Source organism: Gorilla gorilla, chromosome 3 (assembly GCF_029281585.2).
Source record: "Gorilla gorilla gorilla isolate KB3781 chromosome 3, NHGRI_mGorGor1-v2.1_pri, whole genome shotgun sequence".
In the NCBI taxonomy this organism is placed as follows: domain Eukaryota; kingdom Metazoa; phylum Chordata; class Mammalia; order Primates; family Hominidae; genus Gorilla; species Gorilla gorilla.
In genome coordinates, this window is record NC_073227.2 from 138,713,894 (window position 1) to 138,738,170 (window position 24,277).

The 24,277-nt window shown below is 35.0% G+C and overlaps 1 protein-coding gene across 1 annotated transcript in view; it reads right to left on the bottom strand.

Annotated features, from left to right (window-relative positions):
- Positions 1 to 24,277, bottom strand: part of PRSS12 (serine protease 12) — a 73,294-nt gene that overhangs the window by 6,351 nt on the left and 42,666 nt on the right. The window contains exons 8-11 of the mRNA XM_004040315.5: positions 22,327 to 22,468; positions 12,526 to 12,731; positions 9,578 to 9,656; positions 8,739 to 8,861 (exon numbers count right to left, since the gene is read on the bottom strand). Coding sequence (XP_004040363.3) covers positions 8,739 to 8,861; positions 9,578 to 9,656; positions 12,526 to 12,731; positions 22,327 to 22,468 — 550 coding nt within the window. The remainder of the gene's footprint in view (positions 1 to 8,738; positions 8,862 to 9,577; positions 9,657 to 12,525; positions 12,732 to 22,326; positions 22,469 to 24,277) is intronic.

Sequence of the window (24,277 nt, forward strand, 5' to 3'; positions counted from 1 at the left end):
CATTTACACCGTTTGAAGAGTTGTCTTACAAACCCACGTCATTATCCAAACTATGTGCAATGTTGTTTTTCTCATCCCCTCTATCCTAATATGGCAAAACCTGATTTTGTCCTGATCAAGTCAAAGATCTCCTAGGAGGCTCCTCCTAATCCTCTGCTCTCCTGAAAGCTAGCGAATCCTTTTGAACACTCTCAATGCATATGTAACAGTTTCTAGGACTTAATTAAAGGCTTTTCAAGGGCAAGGACCATGTCATGATCACTATTGTATCCTTAGCACCCAGCGAAGTGCTTGGCACAGAGAAAGTGCTTAATAAATGTATAATGAATGAGTTATTTTGAAAGACATTCATGTCCACATACATACACTCTCATCCCTAACTTACTGAAATTAAAAAGAGATCTGATCAATTACCATATTATAACAAAACTATCAAAAAAAGTTTCTATTTCATATAAAAACCCCATGAAAATCCAATGTTCTTGTTAATGCTGGCTATTCATCAGAATCACCTATACCACTTTAAAAAATATAAATGTCCAAGCCATACGATCTCTGAGAATATAAATTAATACGGCTGGTGTAGGATCATAGGTGGTTCAGATCCACAGTCAGACTTGGGAACCACTGAACCAAAGACTCAAAAGTGTGGGCATAACTCCTGCCCGTACATGCCCAGAACTTCACTGGATGAAGTAAGCATCCTAAGAGATTACTAATAGAAACCAAAATGCAAAAAGCATACATGTTCCATACATACATTGTGTTCTTGGATCAAGCAGATTTTGGCAGGTAAACCCCAGAATTTGTATGCTCACCAATCAGCAGTTAATATTAAACTGAGAATAAAAATATTTACCTAACAAAAAGGCAAACAGTACCATTCTTGTCAAAATGAAGTTGTTAGTTCATATGTATATATGGAATACACACACGCACACATTTTTTTTTTTCTTTTTTGAGACAAGGGTTCACTCTGTTGCCCAGGCTGGAGCGCAGTGGTGCGATCACAGCTTACTGCGAGCCTTGATCTCCTAGGCTCAAGCCATCCTCCTGCCTTAGCCACTCAAGCAGCCGGGACCACAAGTGCATGCCACCATGCTCACTAATTTTCAAAAATTATTTTTTGTAGAGATAGGGTCTCACTATGTTGCCTTGGTTGGCCTCAAACTCCTGGGCTCAAGCGATCCGCCTGCCTTGGCCTCCTGAAGTGCTGAGATTATAGGTACTGCACCCGGCCAGTACCTATACTTTTAAAGTTGTCCTAATTTAGGGAAATGTACCAGCTAGACCTAAGCATGGAGTCTCACACTCCTTTAACTCCAATTATTCTTAGAATATATTTTGTGCTTAGAATTTGAAGAGCATCTGACACAACATTGGAATAGTTTTCCAACCAAATTTTTGTCTTCTAGTGTCACCTCTCCTAGTGGGTATGATTATATGCTTTAGGGATAACACTTTGGCTGAAGTACTCAATGTGTGTGTGGACTTCAGAAGTATCTATTATGGTTCTAGGCTTCTCCAGACAACATACAAAGCAATCCTCTTTTGCAATGTATTTTAAGGTCTTTCTAGTTGAACTTTTGTTATTTTGATAGACTTTATTTTATCCAAAAATGCTTCTAAAACAAACATTTCAGGTTTTGGCTGACACATCATTCAGTTGTTTGCTTTGCTGAAATGCCTTCAACTCCCCCTCAAATAAAAATTGGATGAAATTCCCAGACAAGTTTGAGCAAGAGAGGATCTGAGACACAGTAGTTTATTAAAATCCAATGTCCAAGTTTCTCTGAGACTCTGAGGCTAAAGTAAACAACAACAACAACAAATTACTAGAATTAAAAGTAGAATTAATTCAGGTTGCAGGGTCATATTCTTTGTGTTTCTTCTCTACATGGATTCGTCTCTACAGGAAAACAATATTTTACATCAGGCCATGCACATCTGCTACTACTAAAATCTGTTTTTCCTCTCTCTGGATGAAACTCAAAAAGTACTTGACTAAAGTTGTTTATGTAAATGGTTCCAATTGCTTACAGAGAAGTAAACCTCAGTAGAATCTTGCATTAGCCCTTACACATACACAAATACTATGTGTACTACAGAAATAGTTTTAGCATAATTGGTGATATGTGTATTACCAAAGACTATGTTCCTAAGAGCTCTGCTCTACCATATACTATGTCATGATGAAACATATATTAGGCATCTGACACACTGTGTTCTTAAAAAGTAAGTCCCATTACCTCTGTGGCCATCTCTCTAATTAGAAATATCTAGTCATTTATAACAATTTCCAGCTACTATTGCATTTCTAGGGCAAAAAGTCAATGAGATAAAGTCAGGTAAAGTTATATTCTTGAACAAGTCCACTTTGGAGTAAAATTACAGAAATAAGAAAGCCCTTGTTTCAGGTACATTTATTCCTGCAAAATCACGTTTGTTATCAGAATAAGCAATTAAAAGAAATTAATATTCAGGAACTTTTGTCTCAGTTATATTGCTGCACCACAATAGACACGCAAGGCAATTTCATGGTACATGTAGTTACAATCTAGAATAGAAAGCAAAAATTAGCAATTTATATTATGTAAGATTCACAAGCCAGTTACAAAAGAACTTAATTTATCAAAGTTTCCAATTCAAATTGCCAACAGGATACTGCATTCCATGTGTATTGCATTAACGTTAAGAAAAATGTGAAAAATGAGATAGCCTTTAAATAGTGATTTACCAACTACTTCAGGTGCGCTTGTTACATTGGCATGGAAATGTGTGAAAGCTATGAGGGAATAAGAGTTGAGTTACGAAAACTTTGCCAGCCTTCACATAAAGCACCCTTAAAGAGACTACTCCACATGAAATGAGTGTAACTGAGGCTAGCGGCATTATGGCATTAATATGGCAGAGTGGAATTATGGCATTTTGATCTCATCCTCATCAGGCCATCATTCCTAGATTATTCTGATACAAAGATTATATAAAAGAGTGACTATGCTATAAAGGCAAACAAACATAAAAAGTTCTAATCCTGTATAATTAAATAACACAAATGGTAATAACAATCTATGCCTTATTGTCCAGAAATGGCTGGTCAAGAACACTGGCCTACATCACTGCAAGAATTAGGTACCAAGGAAGCTCTGATGAACAAGAAATCTTTAGGTATACAGAAGCCCAGTAGTTGATAAAGCAGTGGAAATGTCAAAAGGGGGTGAGGGGAAGCTAATTTCAAAATATGAAATCCCGTTCCCCTACCTATATACCTATAGGCCTTATATTAAACTAAGGTATCTTTCACCTGGCATCTAAAAGGACAGGAACCTCTCAGAGCCCTACTACATTGCTTCTATATTACAGTCTCTATTTTGCAAATTTCAGTGTTTCTGATGATGAAAGGAGGATTTGTTTTAAGCAAAAGTCCCTAAATCTAGGAAAACAAAATTTGGAGCTTGTTCTAATCACTAGTAACTAGCTGTATGCCTTTTAATAAACTTACATCAATAAAGATGTGAGCTATAGCCTCCTTAGGCGCTTCAAACAGGAAGTCTATGAAATCCGGCAAAGGTAAAAGCCAAGTCAGAAGGATATATAACACATTTGCAAAGCAGTTTTTTCCCTACTCACATTAAAAGAATCTTGTATTATAGCCAAAGCATATCAAAATGCTGCATATCATAATCTGCTCCTCTGCTCTTTAATCAACTATTTTTATCTTAAACTGTGCAAATAATGAGAAGAAATTCCAAATGACATATGGAAGGAATTATCTGTTGATCTCGGTTTAAAAATATCATCATCCTCTAAAAAGTCCAACATTCTTAGATATATTCACTATCTGGCAACTGAGCCACCACTTTCATCATGTAACAATCATTCAGAGTATCTACTATGTGCCAAGTCATACAGTAGACACTTGGTGTATAAACACAAATGAGAAATGAGACGATTACTGACTTTGAGCAATAATCAAGACAGAGCTGGCCAAAGGAGAAATAATGACATGTAAACAAATAAATCCAAAAATAACAACAACAAAAAAAAGAGCCCATCCAGGGAACCCAAAAGTTAAAGTGTTTAACCTCAAGTGCAACTTTTGAGCAATCTTCCTACTTTAATACTTTAAGCCTTGAACTCCTATGACTGTAACTTTTGGCTGAAATTTGAAAGACAAGAAATCTTGAATAACAGGAAGATAATAGATTATTTTGCTTAAATTCAAAGCCCCAAAATAGGCTTCTTCAAGTTCTTTGCAGTTTTATACCTTATTCTTCTCCATTAGTAAGTGAAATAAAATAATCCTCAGTTCCCTACTTTCACTAATAGTCTTCAATTCTTGCCTTTAAACTCCAACATAAAAATAACCAATATTTGTTTTGAATTTTAGAGTTTATAAAATACTTTGACATACTTTGCAGATCATTTGTTTCTCACTGTGGAACATTATTATCTTCATTTTACAGATGTAAAATGACATAACCTGAGACTCCAAGAGGTTAAATAATTTCTGCAAAGTTAAACAATTAACAATTGGAAGAGCTAGAATTGTAACCCTGGTCTTGGTGGCCAGATCCAAGTCTCCTGTTGTATTGTACCAGGCTCTACTGATTTCTAACAGCCTCTCTACCTTCACTCCCTCCTTTCCTTTTCACCTATTTCTATTATTACAATAATCTTATAACTGGTCTCCCTCCAGTATAAAAGTATAAAATTAGGTCCCTTCCTCACAGTCCCTCCAGTTCCTACTTAAATCATTTGGTAACACAGACCAATTTGCCAGAAAAAGGCATGTAAGTACAAACATATACAAAGATTTTTTTAATATAATGTCAAGCCCATTCACAGACGCCCCCCCCCAGATTAATAACTTTGCCTTACCCCCTCAGATATATGCCATAAATCTCCAAACGACTCATCTCCTGAAACTCTTCCTTGATCATCTTTCAAGGCTCAAAACTTTAGTGGTTTCCCACTACCTAGTAAATGAAAGAGGAATCCATAACCCTGGCATCCCAGGCCATTCTCATCTCTCTAAGTTCACTAGCAAATCCCAGATCCTGTATTCTAGGTAATAATTGCCATCCTTCAAACATAGCTTTTGCTTTCTCACCACAGTACTCTATAAACATTACATCTTATCTACCACCAGCCTCTACCTTCACATGAACCTAAGCTCTCTCTGCTTAAACAGACTCCTTAACAGAACTCACTTTTCCTCCCACATATAGCCCATTCCATCTTTGAACTGTCCTCGTGTCAAAGAAATAAAAAATAAACAACAGAAAACTCTTTTTTGTGTTAAAACAAAAATTATCTTATCTCCCTTTAACATTTGTGGTATCTGAAGCAAAAGGCAACAAATCTAATCCAGTCCCACACAATCTTTCCTTTCTGCTTGCCCTTCTTAGAGCACCATGTCCTTTTCTCATCGTGTGGCACACAGAACTGAGCACAGTTCTCTGTTTGATGGACACAGTGCTTTTCTCCCTGACAGTTGCTTGAGCACAGAAAGACAGAATAGCAAGGTTCTTCACTGCTTTGTCTGGACACCGTTCGTCAGTGCTACCCAAGACTGAATTAATTTCATGGGCAACCATATTGTATTGCTGAGTCTTATTAAACTTGCAGGACGCTAAAACCAGTGAGTTTTTCACTTGTGCTGTATTGCAGCCAAATTTCCTGGAACCAAAGGCAGCATTTTATTTCATCCTTATTCCATATTGCTTGTTAGAATCAGCCTATCAAGATATCTTGCCAGGTGAGGGGAGGGAACTTGGAGGACCAGTCAATAAGTGCAGCAAACCACGATGACACGCGTATACCTATGTAACAAACCTGCACGTTCTGCACATGTATCCTGGGTTTTTTTTTAGAAGAAATTTTTAAAAACTGGTCTTCCCATATATGAAAAAAAGAGATATTTTGCCATCATGATCCTACCTTCCAACATATTACTTGTCCCTCCCCTTCTTCTGGCACCCAAAAATATAATCAATTTACCATCAGTGTCCTTTATCAGTTTAGCAATTAATATGTTGAACACGACAAAGATAAGCGTCTGTCAATTCCACTTATTCTTCCCCATCATCATTCTTCAACTATCTCTCCTCTAAGCAAGTGGGTCTTAACCTAAGCAACTCCTGGGTCTCATCTCCAAAGATTCAGCAGATTTAGAGCAGGGGCTCAGGAACCTGGACTATTAACAAGCTAAATGAATCTAACATTGTGGTAAAAATATCTCACTTTAAAAATGGTGCCCTAAACTTTTTCTGGTCATATCAGCAAAGTCAACGTCTCCTTCCTCTCAGCTCCTATAACTACATAGTAAACTCTGTAACAGCAAGGATTCTATCTGACTTGTTCTCCACTATATCTCTAGTACATAGCAGGTGCCTGAGAACATTAAGGGCTCAATAATTATTTGTAAAGTGAATGAATTAATATGATCTTTATTGTTCATGCCACTCAGGTAACACAGGAATGTGTTAAACCCACTAGTAAACAGGTGGACTCTGAAGCTCAATTATATCCCCAAATGGCCACTGTTATGTAAAATACAGGTTTGGTCAGGCTGGGAAGCAAGGCGGGCAGATCACTTGAGGTCAGGAGTACAAGACCAGCCTGGCCAACATGGTGAAACCCCGTCTCTATTAAAAATACAAAAATTAGCCAGGCATGGTGATGCACACCTGTAATCCCAGCTACTCAAGAGGCTGAGGCAGGAGAATCCTTAAACCTGGCAGGGCAGAGGCTGCAGTAAGCCAAGATCGTGCCACTGCACTCCAGCTAGGGCAACAAAGTGAGACTCCGTCTCAAAAAATAAAAATAATAAATAAATAAATAAATAAAATACATATTATCTGCAGCACCTTGAATGTGGAAGATGACTGCACAAATATTTACTGAAGTACAAAAATGGAAGAAAACAGAGACCCTAGGAACAAGGATATATAAGAATTTGGCATATGACAGCATAATCAGTGGGTAAAGACTAGAATATTTAATAAAAAATGCTGCGAAAACTATCCATAAAGAAAAGTATAAGATTAGGTCCTTTCTTCATACCATATACTATAAACAAAAATAAACTGGAAAAAAATTAAACTTCTAAATATTAAAAGCAAAACTATAAAGGTAATTTTTAGGAAAACAAATAAGAGAATATCTTCACCAAATGGGGCAAAGATTTTTTAAATAAGAAATACAAAGCTTTTGTAAAACTTTTAAGAAAATGATGACACTTTTAAATATATGAAGACAGTTTTGTAAGAAAAAAACCATAAACAAGTAAAAGAACAAGGTCCAGACTAGGAAAAAGTACTTGTAACACCTAACAACAAAGACTTAGCACACAGAACATATCCAAAAATTTAAAAAATCAATTACAAATAGACAAATAGCCCAATAGAAAAACATGCAAAGTATATGAACAAAGAATTCATGAAAGAGGAAAACATTGGCCAGGGAAATACAATTAAAAAGAAACCCCAAAACTTTGTGATTGGCAAAAAATTTAAAATTTTGATAGTATCAAGTTTAGGTGGAGTGGTGACGAAACAGGAACTTACACATTGCTGGGTTATAAACTGATACAATTTCTTCAAAGGATAAATTGGTAAGGCTTGAAAAATTGAAGGGAATCCATATTCCAGGACCCAGAAAAATGTCCCCATGTGCACACACCCAGTGAGACTTGTACCTGGTTGTTTATTGCAACATTGTTTTCTATCAATGAAAGAATGGAAAGCAGCTAACTACGCAGCAACAGGGGAATAAATAAACTGGTTCAGTCTTTCAATAGCAGTTAAAATTCATAGAGCAGTTAAAGTGAATGAACAAATCTGCATGGATGGATCACAAGTACATAATGAGGCAAAGGTATGTACCGTATGATATCACATAAGAAAAAACAGAAATATTTCTGCTTGCAAAAATGTTTCAACAATGTGGTACACATTTTTTTAAAACTTCATTGTGACAATGTTCAAAACAAAATTAAAATAGTATAATGAAACTCTGTACTCAACACATTGCTTTAATAATTATCAATATTTTGACAAGCATTGGTATACATATTTAAATACCAAAATTAATGCTGAGGAAAGGGCCATTAACCAAGGCCCACAAAAAAGCACTAAACAAGAGAAAGTAGAGCCGGTTCTACTGCAGGATCTGCCACCATGAGCTCTGTGACTCTGGTGACTCTGCGTGACCTCTCCTCTGAACTGGGAAGACTTCAGAAAGGACTGATAAAATGTTTGGGACAAGAAGAAATAATCAGGACTAAACTATAGGAAACCAAGAATGAAACAGATGCAGCCTTTCTCAAAGGTATAAGACACCAAGACTCAAAGAATCAAAAACACTACAACTGCATTCCCTACTCCTTATCATTATAACTAAATAATCCAAGGTCTATTCTACCTCTACAAAGATATAATTTCAGCCTCAGATACGTTCTTGGGGGGAGCACTGACATTGCTGCCTCCTCTCCAAAAACCCCTCTTCTTCTATTCTCCCTAAATCCAGAGTTTGTTTTAACACCAGGGTAGCAAGTGGCCTTCTGAGGGCTCTCTTTGCTCCTTTTGTCACTCCCTCATTCCACAGGGCTGCTGGCACAAGCAGCGAAAGCTCATAGCCTGGCTCTGACACCTTGAGTGCTGTAGAGCATGAAGGGATTGGAAGAACTGATGAATAGAAGCTACACTGGGTTGTTTGGGAAGGTGGACACATACCTCTTGAAACAGTGTGCTGCTGTGAGGACCCAGCAGCTACTCAGGAGCGTAGCCCCACAGAGGAGCCTGCCATCTCCATGGTATGACTTCAGCCGGAGGGAAACCTGCCAAGGCCAACCACCCCTAAGAAGAAAATGAGCTACACATCAACGTCAGTAAAAGGCAAAAAAGCAAAGGAAAGCACTGGTTAAAGCAATGGCTTTAATAACTTTAATGCCTTGCAGGTGGGGGAAAAGGAAAGCAAAAGGGACTCCAGGATACATCCCTTCCTACTTTGAGAAGGAGACTCCACAACTCTGAGCAGGCCCAGCATCAGCAACTCTGAAGATTTGCTTATAGGCATTTGTATAGATCCCACCTATCTGACACTCTTAGAAACAAGTTGTCTTCTTTATATTTCATGATTTAAAGTGTAATTTCTCTCCTCACTCTACCTCGCCTATGCAGTCTGAAGAAGTATTTAATAAAGTTTTCCATGAGTAAATTCTACAAACAAAAAACTTAGATTAAACTGAGTCAAGTCTGAAACAAATACATTCTAAATTAGATGAATCTTTGTAGTTATACACACTTCCAGGTCTCCTGTTAAATTATTTTGTTTCTGCCATATAACTTTTCAGCAACACATCTAATCTCTTAAATCAGGCTGGTATAAGAACATGGTCTATACAAAGTAAACATAGGTCAAAGGACAGTGAAATTATCAGTGAAATCTGAATTTAGTTTAGAAAATAAAATGAGTACAAGTCCCTTATATAACAGAACATCCCCAGTTTGTAACACTCTATCTATATAAATAATTCTGTAATATAAAAAATCTCTTTTGGAAGAACTTTTACCTTAAAGAATTTTTCCCACCAATGATCCGCTTCTGCCGACGGTGCAGTAATCTCAAGCCACAAACAGATGAGAGGGACTCTGAAGCAGAAATAGGTCATTAATAAACTATCACATTGCTGATGGAGGGGTAAGACGATAAGTGACATACTCCACTGATGCTTCCTCCTCTATGTCAAAATGCCTTTTCTCTGCAAATTAAAATTTTTCTTGTAACAAAAATAGTTTTCTCATTTGACTAAATGACAATAATTTGTAAGTAGACAAGAAACATTATGAGGTTTCCCATTCTTCACCTCTGAGGGGTTCATGGGCTGCTGACTGGTTTGACTCTGTCCAGTACTTTATCCTGGTAGGTACCTATATCTCCTGCTGCTGCTATTTGGTGTAATGTATGGAACAAAATGTATGGAACATTAAACAAAATAAGAGAACTGCAAAGGCAGTAATGGCCTAAATTACTTACTTTCCACATACAACACTGTTCTAAGTCACATAAAAAAATGTAACTCAGAAGAGCAAAGCACATTCCCAGGCTAGAATTCTGATCTGAATTTACATTTACTTAGCATGTCAACATACGGAAAGGGTTTGCTAAGCCAACTGAAGTGGTAAACTATGGTTAAGGGTATACAGGCAAACCTCCCAAGGTAACAGACTTCTGTCAAGAACATACAAAAAAGAAGAATTAAATTAAAAATATATAAAAAGGTGGTATATGAAAGAAAGGCAAATGCAACAGGTATGACTAATTTTTAAAATATTTGAGAAAATAGGAGAATTTATATAGAGGTACTTTGTTTCTTTGGTTAAATATATGTGTATTAAGTATAGATATGTACTGTTTTTCTATCTAAGAGGAGGAGGGTGGGAACTGTGCCAAGAACAGGAAGACCTAATCAACACTAATGGTCTCCCATAATAACCAGGTAGAAGGGAGCCCAATAGGGAATCAGCAATAGTTATTTCTTGATGGAAAAAGACGTTCAACAATGTGTACCAAGATGATTAATTTGTGAAATGATCTCAGAGGTATACTTTCAAACTTTAACCTTCATTTCTTAGAATATGAGTCCTCTAGATGACACTGCAAATTGTAAGATATTAGAAAAAACATAAGTTTCCAATAATGCTCCAAGTTGGGTCAATGTATATGATGCCAAGAAAAGGAATGATGTAATGTTTAAAACAAGCAAAATTTTAAGTTTACATCATTCTGGGGCAAAGAACCAGACTGCAAGAAAGTAAACTCTATTTAAAGCCATACACTATTATTTAAAATTTTTTAAAAGAAAAATGAAGTTCATTTATAAAAGATACCCATCAGATGACCAATAATCAATGGCTTCAGTTTGAATCACCTTATAGATGTCACCAGGTCCTGAGTATCAACATAAAGTCAACTGGTTAATATGCCAGATTCTGTAATCTAGCTGGGCTAAGATGAAATCTTTTTACTTGATGTATGGTAGCATTGCCATAACCATGGAAAGATATCAAAAAGAATACTGCTATAATTCTAGGAAGGCATTAAAAACAAACATATAAATAACGTTTTTTATGTTTTTCAACTGCTTACGGAATTTCACATAATTCAAAGAATCAGTTATATCCCATTTGTAATGGTAATTTAAATTATTAAAGGGAATTTAGTAAATTAAGTTATAATCAGTATTCAGGGGAAAGAGCTGGCCAAATCATTCACATATATACATATATCTATACACACATTCATATATAAAAATATGTATATATATTTAATATATATGAATAGAAAATAAAGTGAAAAGGATTGTAAGTGTTCTTTTCACAATCAGAAGCCCCTCAGACAGCAACGAATCATATTAACGACATCCAATTCATTTATTGCATTGTCTTTGGCAGTTATTAAAAGGTGTTAGAAAAAGAGAATCCTCAAATACAGGTGCACCTGATTTTAACAAAATCCAGTGTATCAGAACTATAAACTTTCAATCCAGATAAAGAGGCGACTGTTCTTTTCATAAAATGTACCACAAATTTCTCCAAAATAGCTCATTCTCTCAGTCATTTAAAGAATGATTCATAAAAATTAAATAGGCCAGGTGTGGTGGCTCACGCCTGTAGTCCCAGCACTTCAGGAGGTTGAGGTGGGCGGATCACCTGAGGTCAGGAGTTCTAGACCAGCCTAGACAACACGTGAAACCCCCGTCTCTACTAAAAATACAAAAATTAGCTGGGCGTGGTAGCAGGTGCCTGTAATCCCAGCTACTCGGGAGGCTGAGGCAGGAGAATCGCTTGAACCCAGGAGGTGGAGGTTGCAGTGAGTCAAGATCGTGCCACTGCACTCTAGCCTGGGTGACAGAGCAAGACTCCATCTCAACAACAACAACAAAAAATTAAATGTATGCAGAGCTTTCAACAACTCTATTCATTTAAAGTATGAAACATTACTGTATCATACGAAAGGATTACTTATCATTTTCCTTAAATTTTTAAATTTCAGAGAATAAAATCTACAAAACATCATTTTCTTTTTGAAATTCATTTTTAAACATCCTTGTTTAAAATATTAGTAAGACTTTAGAAATGCCTTTAATTCATTTCTATATTTTCATTTCTTTCCTTTTTATGAAGTCATTATCAATTCTGAATCTTCAAAGATAGCAACAAGCGTGAGAGCTTTATTACATCTAAAAAGGGAAACAGAGAAATGGCTAAGAAAGTGAAAAGGGGATGATCCCAGAGATTACAAGGCCCCGTAAATCCACTCCTACCCCTGAACCTTGTTCTGCCTGTCAGCCCCACCTAGGCAAGTTTGCCAAGAACTACCGGATCTAAGTAATAGCACAAGACATGGGTCTGTATACGTTCTTGTTGTACTAGATTTCTGTTATCAAAGTACTGCTTATAGTAATGGAATGGGAATTAGTATTCCTTGACTTGTTTAGGGCTCCAGAAGGTGACTTACCTTTATTACTGTTACCTGAGGCCTTCTTGCCAAAATAATCACAAATAACTCCTGCATCTTCACTGTGGCGGCAGTTGTGTCTTCCAATATCTTGCTTGATACAGTCAGCCAAGGACCTCTCATTTCCTGTGCACTTCACGTTATCCACATGGATGGGTCCTTTTCCTTCTCCAAAATAAGCCATGGTTCTTGCTCTGGCAGGACCCCTGAAGATAGAACATTCTTAATCATGTGAAGAATCAGTCAGTCATATATCTGAATAAATCACAACATGTATTCAATTTTATTCCTTAATTTTTACATATTAAAATTAGCATCTGCATGTGCTAAAAACCATTTGTTTCATGACTGTTAAAAAAATTAAATAAAAAAGGTAATAACTATACCTTCCCTGTTGCCATACTCCACAGCTACTTTATTACATCACTTGCCTCTAATTTAGCTTTTTCTAAGAAACTCACATTTAATGGCACATCAAAAAATCATGATAGTCTTTAACTCTCGTTTAAGCAGGAAAAAATCACCTCTAAATTTTTTACCCTCTTAAAGAGTACAATACTCTCTTAATATTGGTATAACATTGCAAAGAAAACAATGAGATTAAATAATAACCTACAGAGGTAAGAACTAATTTTTTGGCCTCCTTTAGAAGAAAAATGTACAATTTTTTTAGGCCAGGTGCATTGGCTCATGCCTAGAATCCCAACACTTTGGGAGGCCAAGGCGGGCGGATCACCTGAGGTCAGGAGTTCAAGACAAGCCTAGCTAACATGGTGAAACCGTTTCTACTAAAAATACAAAAATTTAGCTGGGCATGGTGGCACATGCTTGTAATCCCAGCTACTTGGGAGGCTGAGGCAGGAGAATCACTTGAACCGAAGAGGCGGAAGCTGCAGTGAGCCGAGATCGTGCCATTGCACTCCAGCTTGGGCAACAAGAGCAAAACTCTGTCTCAAAATAAAATAAAATAAAATAAAATAAAATAAAATAAAATAAAATAAAATAACGTAACAACATAAAATAAAATAAAATAAAATAAATTAGCTGGGCATGTAGTCCCAGCTACTCTGGAGGCTGAGGCAGGAGAATGGCTTGAACCCAGGAGGCAGAGATTGCAGTGAGCTGAGATCACGCCGTTGCGCTCCAGCCTGGGTGACAAGGCGAGACTCCATCTCAAAAAAAAAAGAAGTACAATTTTTTATATTTATTTACTTTTTTTTTTAAGACACAGTCTCACTTTGTCACCCAGGCTGGAGTGTAATGGCGTGATCTCGGCTCACTGCAGCCTTGAACTCTTGGGCTCGGGAGACCCTCTCACCTCATCCCCCCAAGTAGCTGGGACTACAGGCGCATGCCACCATGCCTGGCTAATTTGTTTGTATTTGTAGTAGAAACGGGGTTTCACCATGTTGCCTAGGCTAATCTCCAACTCCTGACCTCAAGCGATCCACCCACCTTAGCCTCTCAAAGTGCTAGGATTACAGGAGTGAGTTGTCGCACCTGGCCTAAAAGTACAATTTTTAACAGAGACAGAGAAAAATAGGAATCATGACTAAATGGCAGATTTACTTTTAGTTTATTAATTTTTTGTTTTAATAAAACATTTTAAAGTATGCAAATACAAAAATATTTAAATGAAATAAATATTTCAAACTAACGCCATATTTAGAACTCAATTTCTGATAAATTAATGAAATAGTTATCAAAGGCAAAAGCTTTCAAGCAAATTAATGAAATAGTTATCAGAAGCAAAAGCTTTCCAGATGAATTACTGGAAAACTATCCTTGAAATCTCAAGTTAGGGAAAAACTTAATAAAGTGGACATAGATGGTATAAACTATAAATTTTAAAATTGATAAACTTAAAAATTAAATTAAGAATGTAGCTTTCCTAAAAACTACTCTAAGGAAAGTGAAAAGATAAATTTAAAAGTTGATATTTCTAGAAATATATTTGTTGGTGAATATACTTTCTAGTAGAGAAGAATGGCATACAATAGACAAAGAAATCATTTAAAAAATAAGTAATCTGTTTTTAACAAAACTGTAGGTGATTCTTCTGCGGATAGTTCTCCATCAAACTTTGGCAAAGAAAACTAAGTTATTTCTCCATTGTTGCACATGTGTTTTAAAATTATTAGACTTCTTACAATTATATATATATCCTTATACATAAATCTTTATGGGCAGCTTAGATTTCTTCCTAGAAGTTTTATTCTACTTTTTTCTATTTTTAATCAATTAATTATATTATTTATTGCATTTTTTAAATTTTATGTATTTATTGTATATCACGGTTCTTGTCTGTCTGAAATTTATTTCTGTCTTACTATTAGTGTTAGTAAGAAATCTAGCTTTATTTTTGTCCTTAAAGTAGTTGTCCCAATAACCTGCTGATTTGAAAGTCTTTCTTATTTATCATGCTATATGTGCACAAGCCATTTCTTGGTCTTTATAGTTCAGTAATTCACAACCTTGGCTACCCATCAGAATTGCCTTTGAAAACACTTAAAGTATAGCACAACCTGAACCTAATCTCACATGAATTAAAGTAGAATGGGTAGTGTTTTTTCAAGTTCCAAAATGATTTCAATCTACAACCAAGGTTGAAAGCCACTGCTGCAGTGTCACTGACCTCTTTGACTATTCCTGTGCCAGTACCACATGGACTGGATTTCAGATGAATTTGGAAGTCAAATCCCCCTCCCCACCCCATATGCACACCAAGAAAAATGAAAGATTTTTACTAGCATAGTATTTAATGTATAATTTCTATTTTGTCTTCACATTCAGGATTGCGGTACATCTCTTCATTGATAAGGTCTTCTAGCTTTAGTAAAGACTTAGGTTTTTCACATAGGCCTCAATTCTTACAAAGTGTATTCCTAGTTTTTGTTTTGTTGTTAGTTTTTGTAACTTCTACAAATCTGTTTTTATTTTTATTTTCTACTTATCCCACAGGCAGACCATTGCCTTTTAAGTATTTATGTTTTATCTTGTTACATTAATAAACACTAGTTCTAGTCTCTTTCCAGTTGATTCTCTTGGGTTTTCTAGGTGAACAATCATATTATTCATATAAATATTCTGACCCTTCCTTTTCAATACTGATACCTCAATTCTTAAGGCTTTAGTGCAACCTCCAGACAATGCTATCATTGCAGTAATGGCAGGCACTCTTTTGTTCCTATTTGATGCTTATTTGTGATATAAAATTAAAGCAGTTTAATTTTGTTCTCAGCTTCCTAAGGAATGTTGATTTTATCATATAACTTTTCAACATTATTAAGATATTTGTTTAATCATTTATTAAAATTATTGTATATTTATGGGTGACACACTGAATTACATTAATTGAATGCCTCAGTTTGAATCACTCTTACATTCCTACAACAGACTCCACTTATTGGTGGTATATTGCTTTTAATACATTGTTGAATTAAATTTGCTAATATTTTGTTAGCAAAATAACTTTGTATGTAGATTCATTAGATTGAGGTATAGTTTTCTTTTTTGTGTGTTTACTTACCTAGTCTTGAAATCACATTAAATTAGCTTGGAAAGATTTCCATAAGTTTCTTTGCTCTGCAACAATTCATGTAATTCAGAAACTGTTTCTTAAGGACTAGTGAAAAGTCCAGCAAAAAAAATCAGTCATTTCTTTCATAGCCATTAATCTAATTGGGTTTTCTATCTCCTGTATCAATTTTGATAATTACATTTTTATTGAAAATGTAGTTTCCCAGATAATCATCCATTTCATCTAGATTTTCAAGTGTATTTGCTAAAAGTAGTTCGTATTATTAATCTTTTTTTTTTTTTTTGAGATGGAGTCTCACTTTGTTGCCCAGGCTGGAGTGCAATGGCACAATCTCAGCTTACTGCAACCTCTCCCTTCTTGGTTCAAGTGATTCTCCTGCCTCAGCCTCCCGAGCGGCTGGGATTAGAGGCATAAGCCACCACAGCTGGCTAATTTTTGTATTTTTAGTAGAGATGGGGTTTCACCATGTTGTCCAGGCTGGTCTTGAACTCCTGGCCTCGAGAGATCTGCCCGCCGTGGCCTCCCAAAGTGCTGGGATTACAGGCGTGAGCCACCGTGCCCAGCTGTATTGTTAATCTACTAGGGTTTTTGTTTAACCTTCTATATATCTGTGCTTAAATTTCTTTTCTGTTCTCTATGTTTACTTGTATTGTCTCTCCTTTTTCTTAGGCAAAATTGCATAAGATTGTTGAGATTGTTGTTTATTAACCTTCTTTAAAAATAAAAATAATTGCTGATAATGTATAGGTATAATGTAAAGAAATTTGAAATTCAAATCGGCGTAATTTGAAGACAATAAAAAATTAATAGAATTTGGAAACAAAAATTCCAGATGATTCCCAGAAGTTTCAGAGGTGAGAATGGGTGGAGGTAGAAAGTAAACAACAGTATGTTAAATGTCTTTATCTTTTTCAGGAAGGGGAAGTTACAGATAATAATTTTTGAAATTATTAAGAAAGTATGTTTCAGTATGTTTGCTAAAAATTTAAAGAGAACTTCCAGAAAAACAATAAGAATGTTGAATTTCTAGACCACTGAGAAAAAACGAAAATTGAAAATTGAATTAATCATGAAAATCAAAAAACAGATGATTACACAAAAAAACAGAAAATAAAGCATGATAAATAACATAAAACTAGATGGCAGGTAGAAGTAGACATACAGAAAGTAAAATTTAACTCATTTAAAGAAACCAAAAGGATCATTTCTTAGCAACTGATCAACTTGCACAAACTAAAAAAAAGCATCATTTTAGATATATCAATAAGTAGAAATTAGAGAACATTTTAACAAATAACAGCACATGATTAAATTCTCATTGATATAGTGAAATCTAATACATTTTCTTTTGACTACTCTTTCTTTAAACAATTAAGGACTCTGCCATCCATAGAAAAAAGGGAAAGGCTTCTCACTGGTTTACTGAATCTAGTAATTCATAGCTGAAAATTTCAATGACACAACAGTTTCTGATAATTAGTCTTTAAACTGGATGTCAAGTGCTCCTGGTAGATAATAACTTTCCAAGGGATACACAGGCTCTAAGTGAATCAATTTTTATATCCTCAAATTTCACATATATTATTTCTTAAAAATAATCTTGCTGCTATCAAGATCAAACTTCTCTTTCAAAATTTCTCTTCTCTCACTTCACAAATAGTATATCTTGCACTCATTCCAAATCCTACCGCAGTGCATTCCTCCAAAGTTTGAAAGCCTCTAAAGGGGACAAAAGAAAAATTCAAAATATATGATAGCAATGAAGCTTCCTTAATCCAAGCAACACAAACCCAACCCATTGGTCTAATTAAGAAATGAGAGCTTTGGTAAACTTTTATTTTCTATGTTTAATAATTATTTAATACTTTTATTACATGTTTTGCTGTTTATTATCAGTTGTATACTAGAAATTATAAATTCCAGAGACACTTGAAACTTGTTAGCATAATTTCTTTCTCTCCATGTACATATGTGTGTGTGTATCTGTATATATGCATACATGTGTATATGTATGTGTGTATGTGTGCATATATGTGTGTGTATATATACATATACACACATATTTTTAAGGCATAATAACATTGAGATTCCATGGGGGAAGAAAATTTAAAATACAACTTCAAGGAGAAAAAAAAGCTGTAAAATTTCTGGTCAAAGAAGTATTTTTTGTTCATGTATTTTTTAAAATGGATAGCAAAATCAAATTACTATATTTATATTTCACTGGATATAATTAAGAGTGGTGTAACTGTTTCATATTCAAATGTCATACAAATATACCAGAAATTAAGTCCTTTGCAGCTATTTAAATGTAAAATAGATATCAGATATACTTAATTTTAGATCTCTATTAAAGCAGTGAGAATATACAATTTTTAAAACTTTTTTAAGGATTAATACGCTAACAAACATGTTCAAAAACAATGCTATATTGGAACATATGCTACTGGATCCACATAAAGTGTAAATAGAATGGAATTTCCGTCATGACTACTTAGTCTATCTCAATGAATTTAACTGATCTCAACACATTCTCTATCAACAATCTACAAACAATATGCTCATATGCTAGACTTTGTCAGACATTATGTAATGCATCAATAAATAATGCCTTTTACTTTCTGTTCACTTTAAGCATATCTGTATTAGTTACCATTCACATTTCCTTTTTTATTATCTCATTTCTGTCTTTCCCATTATGAAAAGGCTTTCTAATACTATTTTGATTCTCAGTGTTTCCAAGGACTAATCGTCATGCATCATAGAACTGGCTGGAGAACAGATCTCTGAAATTCCTATTTATGAGGCTCAAATCTTATAACAGCTTCAAAGTTTCCTGGATTGATTTCTACAAATAAGTCCTTTATTAAAGATTTTTTGTGATTCAAAATAGACATGAAGAAAAAAAGATCCTCGGCACTAGTCACATACCTGTTTATAATTTTATATATATATATATATATATATACTGAAAATATACATATATGTTCTTATATGAAATCCAATTTCCCTTCAGTGGGAAATTATAAAAATATTCAAGTATATTTAATCAAATAGCTAAACAATTCTCATTTAAATACTATTTGATGGCAAATTGCAGATTATGTTATCCAATTTGTTATAGTAACATTAAATTACTGAATTACTTGTAAGACTATTTAAAATGCAATTATAAAGTCTTTTGATGCTTTTCTTGATTGATAAGTATTACAGAAATATTGAAAGCTGCAACAAACTTTGTTCACTTAATCTAGAGTGTGTTTCTCATCTAAAATCACTTCTTTTTTAGCTTTAATTAGGTATAATCGATACAAAAAATCTTCTTCAGTTTGGACATATGCATGTATCTGTGATACCATTACCACAACCAAGGTGCTAAATATATCCATCACCTCCAAAAATTTCCTTGTGTTCTTTTCTGAGGTTTGTTTGTTTGTTTTGTTATGTTCTGTTTCTGTTTTCATTTGGCTTTGGTAAGAACACAAATAAGATCTATACCCTCGACATATTTTGAAGTATATAGTACCATATTGTTAACCATAGGTACTATATTGTACAGTAGATCTCTAGAACTTATTCATCTTGCATGACAGGAACTTTATACCCATTGAAAAATAATTTCCCATTTTCTTCTCCTCCCAACCCCTGATAACCACCATTCTATTTCTGCTTCCATAAGTTTGACTATTTTCGATATCTCATATAAGTGGAATCATGTAGTATTTGTCTTTCAGTAACTGTATATATATATATATACATACATACCACATTTTCTTCATCCATTCATTTAGGCTGTTTCCACATCTTGGCTATTGCAAATAATGCTGCAATGAACATGGGAGTGCAGATATTTCTTTGACATCCTAATTTCAATTATTTTGGCCATATACCCAGAAATGGGATATCTAGATCATATGGTAGTTCTACTTTTAACTTTTTGAGGAACTGTTTTCCATACTGTTTCCATATTACTTTCCACAGTGGCTGTACCATTCTACATTCCCACCAACAGTGTGCATAAGGGTTTCAGTTTCTCCACATCCTCACCAACACTTGTTATCCTTTGTTGTTTTGACCATAGCCATTCTAACGTGAGGCTAAATTCACTTTTGAGTTAAATGTTAAATGGACTAAATGATTGTGTTAGGCCATTCTTCCATTGCCATAAAGAAATACCTGTGACTAGGTAATTGATAAAGAAAAGAGGTTTAATTGGCTCATAGTTCTACAGGCTTTACAGGAAGCATGGGGCTGGCATCTGCTTGGCTTCTGCTGATGCCCAGGGAGTTTTCAATCATGGCAGAAGGTGAAGGGGGAACAGGCAAGTCACACAGCAACAGTAGCAGCAGAAAGCGGGGTGGGAGGGTGCCACACACTTTTAAACAACCAGATCTCATGTGAACTCAGGGCATGAGCTCATTTATCAGCAAGGGGATGGCCTAAGCCATTCATGAGGGATCTGCCCCCATGATCCAAACACCTCCCACCAGATCCCACCTCCAATATTATGGATTACATCTCAACATGAGATTTGGGTGGGGACAAATATCCAAACTATATCAATGATGATAAATAAAAAGTAATGAACAATTTAGAAAGAAATCCAAGTAATAACACACAACTATATGTGTGTTGATGATGCTTGATGAATATGCTTAGAAAATTTTTCTCTCCTTAAACTTAGCTGAGACACACAATTTGAAGATCAACTTTGGTGCCAATCTTTCCCTTTGTATTTCCAAAGGTAATACTAGGTTTCCTGGATCACCTCCACCAAGACAATAAAATTAAAATATGGCCAAGAAACCAGTCTCAAAGAGAAATATCTTTTAATGGCTGATTTTGGGTGAGGAAATGTACTGGGAATGTAATGCAAGAACAAGAATAATTTTTTTTTCAAATGGAAAAAGGAGTGATAGAAACACAGTGAGCAAAAGAAGTTTAAAATTAACCACTGACTACATTCACTTTCACATCTAATGTAGACTCTCCCTACTTTACTGCCCCATATTTTGAAAATTGAAAATTTATATCACAAATGAAGGATTAATTGGCTGTAGGACAACTGGAATTGCAACTGGGTCCAAAACTGAGCCATAAATTGAAGTAGTATCGAGTAACCAGAAACAACTTTGATTTTGAAGTTTACCCCCAACATGTGAACTTTTATTAAAACAGAAATGCTTTTTAAAATAAACATGTATTCTTTGTAGAAAATAACCATATGAAGTGTTCAATATTTAAAATGAACACAGATATATAATTAAGGATATATTTTTAAATCCAAATTACTATTAGTAATCTACTCTGAGCTAGGCAATTTATATACATATTATCTTAAATTTATAACCCTCTGAATTATAACATTTTCCATATTTTTGTTACTTCAAAATCATTACTTAGGGTGCTTTCACAGTCATTCATGACATATGCAGAGCCAGTAAAATTTTAAATTACCCAGCTGAGGTCTAACCAACAGGAGATGATCTGCCTTCTTTTTTGCTCCTCTCATACTGTAAACAAGTGTCCTTTTCACATTCTATTTAGTGCCATGTTCTTATTGTAACTCACGCCTGAGGGAAGCTTATCTAATGCATGCATTTTCTCTCTAAGTCACACCACAACCTTTCTGCACTTAGGAACACTACACAGCACTTCGGTACTATAAATGGGGGCCATTTTAAACAGTGAAGTCATCAGCAAAGCAAGCACAGAAATGCAAAAAAAAAAAAAAAATTGGCACCACACAGACTGTAAAAGAGGACAACTGTTTACAAGTATGAAAGCTGAAACAAGAAGGGAGAGCAGTGACCTCAGCTCTAGGAGCAATGGCTCAGCATTTGCTAATTCAGTGTCCACAGTGACTTTATAACTATCAAGAAAAATGAGAACCAACAGTAATTTCAATAACTCTAGAGTCCCTTAAAAGGCTACAGTGTTGAAACATCAACCACAGAGAAAAGGTTAACTGATAGAAGCCGATACAAGCTGTATTATGACTAGTCAGAGTTATTAGACTATTTTGTTATTAGATAAAAAGCTACATTTCTTGTGTGACATAATATTTCCTGTGAGTAGAAAAATGTGAATAGGCTCTACTTATTACTTCTCTATAATTCTGGATCAAATCAATATGCTGCCAGTATTTTCAAATGAATGACAGAAGCTCATTTTAAGTAAAAAGTAACTCATTAGATTAAGCATTTAAAAATTCAGATATGCTCATCAGTAACCATCCCAAATAATTAGGTTTTCCTTACTTATAGCCAAGCTGACGACAGATCACAGCTGCATCCTTATCAGTCCATCCATCATCACAGATTGTTCCCCACTGGCCATTGATAAAAACCTCCACTCGTCCTTCTTTCTTATTTTCTCCATCCATCAGTCTGACAGGAAAACCTAAGTCATGATTCAAAAGTATTAGAACAGCCCAAACAAGCAAACTGATTCTAAAGCATGAGTGACTCTACAAAACACAATTGTTCTTTTTAATCAGCTATAAAATCAGATGGGAAATACTTTTTTGAGAGAGAGGAGATATATCAATAAAAATTTTATCCACTTTTGTATATCTCTTGCAGCCTTGAATTCAAAGTGCTCACCTTGTTCAACCTTGTATCCCCAGACTGTGGAACAGTGCCTGGCATACAGAGGATATGCAATTGCTGTTTGTTGAATGAATGAACAGCATTATAAAACTGTGAATTATTTTATTACACCTTACTTCTAAATAGTAAAAGAACATTAACTTGAGGTTGTTTCTGCTTCATGTCTGTTCATTTATCCATGAATAGAGAGCTAGAAGTTTATATGCCAAAGACAAGATTTTTAGAACGATATAAATAGACACAACCTTGGCATTCATAGTTGGGTAACTTGAGTCAAGTCTAATGCTGAAGGAGGCAAAAAAAAAAAGAAAAAAAAAAGAAAAAAAAAAGCAGTAAATAGGGACAGTTACCATCTAAGGCTTTCTATTGATTTTAAGGGAAAGAATTAAGTCACAAAAATTACTGACTTAAAAGTTGAGAAACTGAACTCTAGCAAATTAAGATTTATCTAAGTTAATACAAATGAAGGGATTTGTAAAGTGTCACATATCACCACACCAATAATTATGATTTTGAATCGAAACTCCTCACTGTGACTTGCATGGGTTGAATTGTGAGGTCATTAGGGTGAGCCCTAATCAAATACGCTGGTATTCCCATAAAATTGAGAAATTTAGACATGAAGAGGATGATGTGAAGAGACACAGGGAGAGGACTGCCATATACAAGCTAAGGAGAGAGGCCTGGAGCATCTCTCTCTCACACAGCCCTTCCTTCACAGTTCTTTCTGAAGGAACCAACCCTACTGACATTTGATTGTGGACTCCAACCCCCAAAACTGTGAAACAATAAATATCTGTGTTTAAGCCACCTCTGTGGAACTTTGTTATAGCAACCCAAGCAAGCTAACACTCACACATCTGATTACCTAGTTACTAGAAGGGTCTCCAGCTTCAGGGCCAAGATTTGCTGGTAAGGATTGAGGGAATACAATAAAGCATGGTAAAATTATCAGCAGAACTAGGGAGGTAGAAGTCTGCAGGTAATGGACAATATATTATTTAATATATGTTTAAACCAATATGTGAAGTTACTAAATCAACATTGGTTAACTAAAAGAAAATATTGTTAGCAAGATGGACACACTCTATTTTTATTCCTCTGACCCATTTTTTACTTCTCCATCCTTCTGTGTTGCCCCAAGAGTTGTTGGCTCCCCAGTCTCTATCCCTAATCATGTTCACTTCATGGGACAAGGCAGTATAGTGGAATCACAGAGCAAAATCAAACTCAACAAATGTTTATGGCGTGCCAACTCTATGTATGCACTGCTTACTATCAGCTGGATAAAAACTTGGAGTTTTAGCTATGTCATAAAACACAATATTGAAACTTCATATTTCTCATTAATACATCTGAAATTTGGGAGTTCTTTGCAAGAACAGAAAGTGAAAAAGTGATCCTCAGATACCAAAATCAAACAAATGAAATTCTTTTATTAAAGTTTTCACTTTTTATATTTTTGGATATTTGGTTCAAAATTAAGAAAACATTTGACATGAAATTACATCTACATGTTCCATTCTGGTAGTTTTACAGGCACATTTTCATATACTCTGAAAATAAAAATGATGAAGTGTTTTTAAAGTATAACTTGCAT